Source organism: Theropithecus gelada, chromosome 20, assembly GCF_003255815.1.
Source record: "Theropithecus gelada isolate Dixy chromosome 20, Tgel_1.0, whole genome shotgun sequence".
Taxonomy (NCBI): domain Eukaryota; kingdom Metazoa; phylum Chordata; class Mammalia; order Primates; family Cercopithecidae; genus Theropithecus; species Theropithecus gelada.
The window spans coordinates 31,181,298-31,191,799 of record NC_037688.1 but is presented as its reverse complement, the minus strand read 5'-3'; the positions used below and the strand labels follow the sequence as shown (position 1 = coordinate 31,191,799).

Here is a 10,502-nt window from a genome sequence, read left to right as displayed (position 1 = left end):
AAAAAAAAAAAAAAAAAAAAAAAAAAAAAAAAAAAAAAAGTAAAGCATTTAGGCATTTACATCCAATGTTAGTATTGAGATGTGAGGTTCCATTAATTGTGCTATTTGTTGCCTGTGTACCTTGGTTTTTTGCTTTTTCGTTTTTTAATTGTATTTTTGTTTTATAGGTCCTGTGAGAATTATGCTTTAAAGAGGTTCTGTTTTGATGTGTTTCCAGGATTTGTTTCAAGATTTAGAGCTCCTTTTAGCAGTTCTTAGAGTGCTGGCTTGGTAGTGGTGAATTCTCTCAGCATTTGTCTGAAAAAGACTGTCTCTTTCCTTCATATACGATGCTTCATTTTGCTAGATACAAAATTCTTGGCTGATAGTTGTTCTATATGAGGAGCCTGAAGATAGGGCACCAATCCCTTCTAGCTTGTAGGGTTTCTGCTGAGAAATCTGCTGTTAATCTGATAGGTTTTCTTTTATTAATTACCTGTTGCTTTTGTCTCACAGCTCTTAAGATTCTTTCCTTCGTCTTGACTTTAAATAACCTGATAACAATGTGCCTAGGTGATGATCTTTCTGTGATGAATTTCCCAGGTGTTCTTTGTGCTTCTTGTATTTGGATGTCTAGGTCTCTAGCAAGGCTGGGGAAATTTTCCTCGATTATTCCCCCAAATATGTTTACCAAACTTTTAGATTTCTCTTCTTCCTCAGGAACACTGATTATTCTTAGGTTTGGTCATTTAACATAATCCCAGACTTCCTGGAGGCTTTGTTCATATTTTCTTATTCTTTTTTCTTAGTCTTTGTTGGATTGGGTTAATTTGAAGAACTTGTCTTTGAGCTCTGAATTTCTTTCTTCTACTTGTTCAATTCTATTGTTAAGACTTTCCAGAGCATTTTGCATTTCTCTAAGTATGTCCAAAATTTCCTGAAGTTTTGATTGTTTTTTATTTATGCTATGTATTTCATTGAATATTTCTCCCTTCACTTCTTCTATCATTTTTTGGATTTCCTTGAACTGGGCTTCACCTTTCTCTGGTGCCTCTCTGATTAATAACTAATCTCCTGAATTCTTTTTCAGGTAACTCAGGGATTTCTTCTTAGTTTGAATCCATTGCTAGTGAGTTACTGTGATTTTGGGGGCTATTAAAGGGCTTTGTTTTGTCATATTATCAGAGTTCATTTTCTGGCTCCTTCTCATTTGGGTAGGCTCTGTCAGAGGGAAATATGGCTGAAGGCTGTTGTTCAGATTCTTTTGACCCACAGGGTGCTCCCTTGATGTAGTATGCTCCCTCCTTTCCTATGGATGTGGCTTCCTGAGAGCTGAGCTGTACTGATGGTTATCTCTCTTCTGAGTCCAGCCACCCAGCAAGTCTACCGGGCTCTGGGCTGGTGCTAGGGGTTGTCTGCACAGAGTCCTGTGATGTGAACCATCTATGGGTCTCTCAGCCATGGACACCAGCACCTGTTCTGGCAGAGGTGGCAGGGGAGTGAAATGGGCTCTGTGAGGATTCTTAGCTTTGGTGGTTTAATGCTCTATTTCTGTGCTGGTTGGCCTCCTGACAGGAAGTGGCACTTTCCAGAGAGCATTAGCTGTGGTAATTTGGAGAGGAACCAGTGGTGAGTGGGGCCCTAGAACTCCCAAGAATATATGCCCTTTGTATTCAGGTACCCGGGTGGGTAGGGAAGGACCATCAGTTGGGGACAGGGCTAGGCATGTCTGAGCTCAGACTCTCCTTGGGCTGGTCTTGCTGCGGCTGCTGTGGGGGATAGGGGTGAGGTTCCTAGATCAATGGAGTTATGTACTTAGGAGGATTATGGCTCCTGCTGCTGAGTCATGCAGGTTGTCAGGGAAGTGGGCAAAAGCCAGCAGGTACAGGCCTCACCCAGCTCCCATGCAATCCAAAGGGCTGGTCTTACTCCCACCGTGCCCCCACCAATAATAGCATTGAGTCTGTTTCCAGGCAGTGGGTGAGCAGGGCTGAGAACTTGCCCCAGGCCACCTACCTCCCAGCTGTGAAAGCAAGTATGGCTTTAGTTCTTCCCCTGCCTGTAGAGTCTGCATGCTGGATTTGTGCCCTCCCCAGAGTCCTGCCCAGGAGGCTTCTTATCCAGTTCAAATTGTTACAAAGTTCAGCTGGAGACTTCCTTTTCCCTGTGGCATTTTCCCTGGGCCTGTGGCCGTCCTCCTGAAGCATCCCTGTGATGCCAGACAGGAATGGCCTGCTTGGGGACCTAGGGAGCTCCCAGGGCCTTTCCTGCTGCTTCCTCTAACCCTGTATTTCACTCAGTTCTCTAAATTGACTCAGCTCCAGGTAAGGTTGGAATCTTCTCCTGTAAACTAGACCTTCAGTTTCCCTGGTGGGAAACCAGGGGTGGAGGAGCTTCCTTTCCCACTTCTACAGTTTGGGCACTCACAGTATTCGAGGTGTCTCCTGGGTCCTGCAGGAGCAATCTGCTTGCTTCAGAGGGTCTGCGGGTCCCTTCAGGTTTCTTGATTTATTCCTGCAGTTGTTCTGAAGCTAAAATTCACAATGCGAGACACGCTGCTCTGTCCATCCAAGTTGGAGTTGCAATCTAGTCCTGCCTCCCATCCGCCATGATCTGTTATGTTTCTTTAGTATCTTGTAATCTAGACTCTCCTGCCCTCCCCTCAATCACATTGCCGTTTTAGAGAGACCAGATTTGTGTTCTTACAAAATACCCTATAGTCGGAATTATTCTGAGCATTCTTACAGTGCCATTTCTTTTTCTTTTCTTTTCTCTTTTCTTTTCCTTTCTTTTCTCTCTTCTCTTCTCTTGTCTTCTCTTCTCTTCTCCTTCTCCTTCTTCTCTCTCCCTCCCTCTTTTCTTTTCTCTTTTCTTTCTTTTCTTTCCTTTCTCCTTTTTTCTTTTCTCTTTTCCTTTCTTTCCCCTCTCTCTCTTCCCTTCCTTCAATCTTTCTTTTCTTTTGCTTTTGAGACAGGATCTCACTTTATTGTCCAGGCTGGAGTGCAGTGGTGCCATCTCGGCTCACTACAACTCTTCCCCTAGGGCTCAAGCAATCCTCCCACCTCAGCCTCCTGAGTAGCTGTGACTACAGGTGCGTGCCACCATGCCTGGCTAATTTTTGTATTTTTTGTAGAGATGGGGTTTCACCATATTCCCAGGATGGTCTCAAACATCTGGGCTCAAGCAATCTGCCCACCTCAGCCTCCCAAAGTGTGGGGATTACAGGCATGAGCCAAAGTGCCCAGCTGGCTGATTTTCAAAATAAGGGGTTGACAGCAATTTTTTCTTCTTTATCTTTTTAATTTGAAATTTCACCAGGGACTTTCTGCTCGGGTGAGGCATGCCCACCAATGCAACTGATCTCAGATGTTGATTTCCTACTTACTTGTAAACTGAGGTTTGGGGTAGTCTCTGTCCCCAGTTTACGTGTAAGCAGGACTTATAGGTGAAGTTACGAGCTCTCTTTGCTGATGTGCATGGTTTGTAGAAGGCTGTGTGCAGAGATTCAAATTGTGGGCCACCCTTCTCCTCTGGGAATAAAAAAACCTTCTATAATTTTAAATATACACTTTCTGCATATTATTGGTCAAATTTATTTTTCTTGTGATTTATTCTATTAATTGCATATATATTCTTCTATTTCTGCACAATTTTATTTTGATTATTTAATTTTAATCCAGCTGGAATGTATTTCACTATATTGTGTCAGGCTAGGACATAAACAATGACTTTTACCCCAAACATCCAATCTTCCTATCCTAATTTCTTTAATAATTTATCCTTTCTGTAGTGGCACGTGTCCCCTTAACTTGTATGTGTTGATTCTTATATTCTTACACACTGTGCAATCACCTTAGCTTCAAAACATATTTTTACGTTTTAAAAAAGATTAGATATCTTTTTAAGAATGCTAGTTTTGCTTATTTTTTTTATTGTGGATGTGCTGCAGAGTAACTAGACAAGTTCCCTAAACCCTCCCACGGGACTGCAAAGGCTGTTAGGTGAGAATCAATCACTGTCAGTTTCCTCTTAGGAGGCAGGACAAGTCAGAGCCAGGAAAGGTGCAGTTCAGGGACACTCACATGAGGTTTTCAGGGAGGATCCCCAACAAGTCGAGGGAAAATAACTCAGTGAACAGAACACCTCATGCCAGGCTCCATTTTTGGTCTGGTGTGGGGTGACCTTCTCTCCCTGCCCGCTGAAGTCCTGCCAAGGACTAGGAGAATAAACTGCAGTTTAGGAGAATAAACTGCTCATGTGTTACCTTTGTAGTGTTTGTGGCAGCCAAAAGGTCTGATTCTATTTCCATTTCTTTTTTTTCATCCAGAGATATCTCTTCGGATGGTGGGATCACAAACACAAAATGCTCCAGGTCGTCTGTCATGGTCAAAGGCGGCCGCTTCACAGGGTAGGAGACGATTGAGAATAAGGCAGGAGGCGGGATGGGTGGTCCGGAGGATCCCAGACCCAAGATGTCTAGGATCTAAAGGAAAGGCCCATTGTGAATTTCCTGTGCAAAACCCTATGCCTCTCTTCCTCTCTTACCATAGCCTTTGTTACACTTTATGGCAATTGTTTAATTGTCTGCCTTTGCAACTGGACTGTAAACTCCATTAGGACGGTTAGCAGGTGGATATGGCACACAGCCAAGCACATAGCAGGCAATCAATAAATCTCTGTTTAATATGAAGAGGCCAGCTCTTAACATTCTAATGTCTAAAGTATAGAGTTGTTCCACCTATTTGCAGATTCCATGTTAATTTTTCTTTTTGCGTTAAATGTTCCTTCCTTCCAAGGGTGAAAGAAAGTTGGGATGGGAGCAAGTCAAATGCAGCAAAGAAAATAATAAAGCAAAGGTTCTGGGACTAGGGTAGAGAATGGGAATGAAGAGAGAAGTGAAAGATAACCTGAGAGAGAAAACATTTATTCCTCCAGCATTTTCCCATTCTGCTCTCGTATATAATGAATGAGCAATTTCCAGAGCAAATGGTTTGGAAATTTAACAGTCACTTCCTGCCTCAGAACAAGCATGTTACCTCTAGACTAACAGCCATTATCACAACAGTAAAGGTTACAGCCCACCTGAGGGCCCAGCCTGTGGACCACTGGGCCTGTTAGGCCCAGCAAGTAACTAAATATCTCCATGCAATCCTGTGCTTCTCATCCTGTGTGTCAAGGAGCTAAAGGCATTTCCTGACTAATATGCAGCCGAGTTAACTCCCAGGATTCAGAACCTCTACGGGGAAAGGCATGAATGATTTGTAGCAATTGTTGAATTACCAGAGCCAGGGAGCTCTTCAAACGGCAGTCTAACCTATGATTTGGAAGGTGGAAAGTATAAAACAAGGCAAGATGTTCTTGTTATAGTCCTTTTCTAAAAAAAAAACATTTCTGGAGGAAAAAAAAATCACAATTCCTTAGCTAAGGCTGGCCTGAGGTGAAACTGGTAAGGGCGTAGAGCTGGTGTTGCATGTCCCCCAGCAGTCCTTCCCGCCTTTGGTGCCACCCGGGACCACTGTGGCAAGGCTTCTACTGTGGGTCGCAGCACATGGAAGTCACATGGTTCGCAGGGATGACTCTGATCCTCCCGTCATCCCTGACCTGCCACATATTCCTCCCAGGCTCTAGTCTCTACTTTTAAAAGTTGACTCACGCCTGTAATCCCAGCACTTTGGGAGGGTGAGGCTGACCATTTGAGGTCAGAAGTTTAAGACCAGCCTGACCAACATAGTGAAACCCTGTCTCTACTAAAGATACAAAAAAGTTAGCTGGGTGTGCTGGTGCATGCCTATCGTCCCAGCTACTTAGGAGGCTGAGGCAGGAGAATCACTTGAACACGGGAAGCGGAGGTTGCAGTGAGCTGAGATTGCACTACTGCACTCCAGCCTGGGCAACAGAACGAGACTCCATCTAAAAAAAAAAAAAAAAAACGCTGCATCTAGTTTGTCATGGATGAAACCAGAAGGCAGCAAACTATGGTGCCCTGGCTGAATCTGGCCTGCTACTTTTTCTAAATAAACTTGAATTGGAACACGGCCATGCCCATTCAGTTACATGTTGCTGGTGGTCACTTTTACCCGCTGAAGGCTGAGTGGAGCAGTTGTGATAGAAGCAGTATCACCTGTAGCCTAAAATACTTACTTTCTCATCCTTTACAGAAAAAACCTGTCCCTGGAGAAAAGGCTATAATAAGCCTCTCCTCCAAACTGCTAGCAAAGGTGGCTTTTGGATACACAATACTTTTGTTTACAGGAACGAAGAGCTGTCTTATAGGATAATTTCTGTCACTGTGGGAGGTAGTGGGAAGACTTTGGAGTGGATGGGTCTCCTGCTTCACCACAAAGCCTCACCTGCCTTGTCACTCTGTAGCACCCATATTATTAATATTAAAAATCAACTGTTACAGGTGGCTTTCCATAAGCTTGGATGGACTAATTTAGATGTGTGACATCTCCTACGAATTTTCTCTTGCCAAGTAGGAAAGGTCCTTTAGTCATTATTGTCTTAATTCCGAGGGGGCATGAGAATGAATGCAGTTGAGGGGATATGGGTTTCGGGTAGGGAGAAGTACCCCTGATGATCTTAGCACAGTGCCTGCTGCCTGACTTGTGACCTCCCCACCCTGGAGGAGAGTCCTTACCTGCTCTCCTTTGGGAAGCTTGTCACTCTCTAAGGCCTGCTTCCAGTTCAAGCCTTCAAAGTCTGGTGTCTGGATGTTAAGGAAGGGCACACCCAGGTCCTTCTCCTTTTTCCCTTCGTGGTCCTCCTCCCCTTCCCCCTCCCAGTCACTCCGCTCCTCCAGGGCTCGCAGCTTCTCCAGGCGCTCCCGCTCTGCCTTCTCCCTCTCCAGGCGCTCCTTCTCCGTGCGCTCCTTCTCCAGGCGCTCCCTCTCCCGGTCCTTACGGCCCCTGCGCCCACCCGAGGGGACCTGGCGCTGGTCGTCGGGCTCATGGGCCGCTTCCTCCATCCCTGCGGGAGGCAGCTGGACTCCTTGCTTCCGGTCCCAGTACATGAGGATGTTCTGGACATCCTTCAGTGTCAACTCATAGGCTTTAAACCTCTGGGCCAGTTGCTTGTCGGGGTCCTTTGAGACGTCCCCTTCACTGTCCTCTTGGTCCTGGACAAGAGGAAGCCCAAGCATGCTGACATCACCCATGTTCCTTTTCTTCTTATTTAGCTCTTCCTTCTCAGACACTGTTGGTTCCCTAACAGATATTTTCCTTTCAATTGTCTCCATCTTGACATCCACTTTGGTGAATGGAGGAACCTAGAAGGCATGACACAGAAAAGATGCGTCAAACAGTTTTTTATGGGGTAGTAAATTGCATGAGGAGGAGCAAAAAGACATTTTGTTTCTTGAGAAGGCCTCTGAGGACCCGGGCACCTCCTGCATGCTAAGGTTGTGCCTGGGAATCATCTTGGGGGTTTTTATCTAAATATCCATTCCATGGTCCTTCTCTGTTCGAGATCTGGCTGGGTCCTGGCATTGTGCATTTTGGAAAAGGTGCAGAGTGTCTTTGATGTGTACTCCTGGTTGAGAGCTGCTGTTCTGCAGGATCAAGGGGAAAAGACTAACAGATGCAAGCCATCTGCACCTGCCTCAGGTGCCCTGGGATAGGCCATAGCGTGTAGTGGTCCAATCCCAGCTGCACTGCTTGGTAGCTGTGACCCTGGGAGAGGAATTGGCCTCTCTCTGCCTCATCTGTATAATGGAGATAGCAATATTAATACCTACTCCAGAGGACTCCTGAAGATAAAATGTGTGAATGCATGTAAAAAGCTTACAACAGTCCTTTTGCAGTTATTAAAACCACACACGTATTGTATACAATGGATATTGTTGGGAACAAATGGGGGTTTAGAATCTGGCCGCACCTCAGGCTTTTAAAATATGTATTTATTTAATGCACTGGGCATAGAGAAACCAACTTTATTCTTTTTCTTGCTGCACTTTTAAACTTGCTTTGTGGGCTCTGATTTTCTCCTCCCCTGGATGAAATCCTCGGGTAGGTGCCATCGTTTTCTGGGTCACTCTTTGATGATATTATGCAAAGTCCATTCCAGTCTAGTGACCGTTATCTGCAGTGCAGCCCACTGTCTCCCTTCCCAGGTCTAGCTCTTCTCTCTAAGTTCAGGCCAGCATGACTCATGGGGCTGGGGTTCAAAAATTAGACTCCAGGCCTGCCAAGGAAAGGAGGTCCTGGTAAATCCCCTGGCCTTTGGGTTAGGTCTCTGAAAGGTTCCATCTTAGGAATAAGGGTCAACCTGTCCTTTGCAGAGAGAGACATGGATGGAGCTGGAAGGCCATTATCCTCAGCAAACTAACGCAGGAACAGAAAACCAAATAATAAGTGTTCTCCCTTATAAGTGGGAGATGAATGATGAGGACACATGGACACATGGGTCGGGGGACAATACACACTGGGGTCTGTCAGGGGTTGGGGGGCAGGAGGAGGGAGAGCATCAGGAAGAATAGTTAATGAACGCTGGGCTTAACATCTAGGTGATGAGATGATCTGTGCAGCAAACCATGGTGGCACATGTTTACCTATGTAACAAACCTGCACATCCTGCACATGTACCCCTGTACTTCAAATAACAGTGGGAAAAAGAAAAGGAAAAAGAGAAAAAAAAAGGTCAACCTGAAATAGCCCCGCCCTCCCAGGGACTGAAGTTCAGTTTAAAATGATCTCAATCCTGATTGAATCAAGATTTCTAGTGCTCCTAGCCTAGCTGACTGCCAGCAGCAAACAGTGATTCTCTCTGGAGGGAGACAACATTTTCCAGAGCCTCAGAACGTTTTTTCCGTTCAGTAGCTGGCCCTTGATAAAAACCTGGGTTGGGCATGGTGGCTCATGCCTGTAATCTCAGCACTTTGGGAGGCTGAGATGGAAGGATTGCTTGAGGCCAGCAGTTCTAGACCAGCTTGGGCAAGCAAGACCCCTATCTTTAAAAAAATACTTGGCACCTAAAGAGATAAGATCATGTGACCATAAAGCAAGAGCAAAAGACAGACAGGAGACCAGACTGCTGAGGATCTATGCATGGCTCTATAAGACAAGGACTTTAAAACATACTTAATCTGCTGAGGAAATTAAAACACGATTGAGAAGTGAGAATTTTGAAGAGAACTAGAAACAGTAAGAAAAGAATTAATGGCTTTTTAATACAAAAACAAAATGAAAAACTGAAAGGAAGTTTGAATAGCAGGTTAGACCTCACTGAAAAAAAGACAGCGAACTAGACAATATGTCAGAAGAAAATATTCAGTATAAAGAGAGCACAAAAGTATGTAGAACACAGAAAAAGCACAACAGACATGTATTACTGTGAAAGGTTTGCAAAAAGGCCTAGTATATTTATGATCGGAATCCCAGACGGAGAGGAGAGAAAGAATGGAGGAGAAGAAATCTGGAAGAGTTAGTAGCTAATGGTTCCCAACCCACATATTCAAGAATCACTATAAACCCCAAGTAGTAAAATACAAAGAAAACAACACCTAGGCAAATCACAGTAAATTACTGAATGAAGACATGACATCCTGAAGGTGTTGAGACCTTAAAGACAAAGAGAAACATCTTAAAGGCAGTTAGAGTCAGAAAGAGGTAGGAGGCGGGGCTCAGACGCTGGACCAGATTGAGGACTCGCTAAAACAGGGTGGGGGTGGAAACAGCTTTCCAATCAGACACGCCCACCAGTGTGCCATGTCAATATATCATTGCCATGGCAACACTCAGGAGTTACCACCCCTTTCATGGCCATGACTCAATGACCCAAAAGACTTCTTCTCTACAAATTTCTGCATATTCTGCCCCTTCATCTGCATGCAATTAAAAGTGGGTATAAATATGACTGTAAACTGTCTTGAGCTGCTACTCTTTGCCTACAGGGTAGCCCTGCTGGGCAGGAGCAGTCACAGAACTGTCACACTGCCTCTTCAATAAAGCTGTTTTCTTTCACCTCCAGCGTGCCCTTGAATACTTTCCTGGGCAAAGCCAAGAACCCTCCGGGCTAAGCCCCACTGTGGGGCTCACCTGCCCTGCATCACGGCTAACACGGAAGGAGCACAATCATGCTGATAGACAACATCTCAACAGCCACATGGAAGACAAAGATAGAAAAATAATATCAAAGTGCTGAAGAAAAATGGCTGGCAACCTAGAGGCCTGCCTAGAAAAAAACACCCTTTAAAAATCAAGGTGAAGTAAAGACATTTTGGACAAGCAAAACTTGAGTAATTTGTTGCCAAAGAACCTGTACCTAAAAAAACAAAACACAACACCCAGGAATGTTCTTTAGGTAAAAGAAAACAGATACAAGAGATGTAGAAAGGAGTTAAAGATTGTTTAGGAGGGTGCTGAGAAATGCATATTGATAAATATTGATAAATGGGCATTTAGGTAAAAATAAATGCAAATTGATTGTTTTAATCAATAACAATAATGTTTCTGCATTAAAAATATATAGTGAGAATTCAAATACATAACAACATTAGCATATAATTTAGAAGAGGGTAGCACTTT

General features: G+C 44.3%; 1 protein-coding gene across 1 annotated transcript in view; it reads right to left on the bottom strand.

The window, feature by feature from the left end:
- Positions 1-10,502, bottom strand: part of HYDIN (HYDIN, axonemal central pair apparatus protein) — a 421,369-nt gene that overhangs the window by 105,718 nt on the left and 305,149 nt on the right. Inside the window, exons 47-48 of the mRNA XM_025370321.1 lie at positions 6,620-7,246; positions 4,244-4,462 (exon numbers count right to left, since the gene is read on the bottom strand). Coding sequence (XP_025226106.1) covers positions 4,244-4,462; positions 6,620-7,246 — 846 coding nt within the window. The remainder of the gene's footprint in view (positions 1-4,243; positions 4,463-6,619; positions 7,247-10,502) is intronic.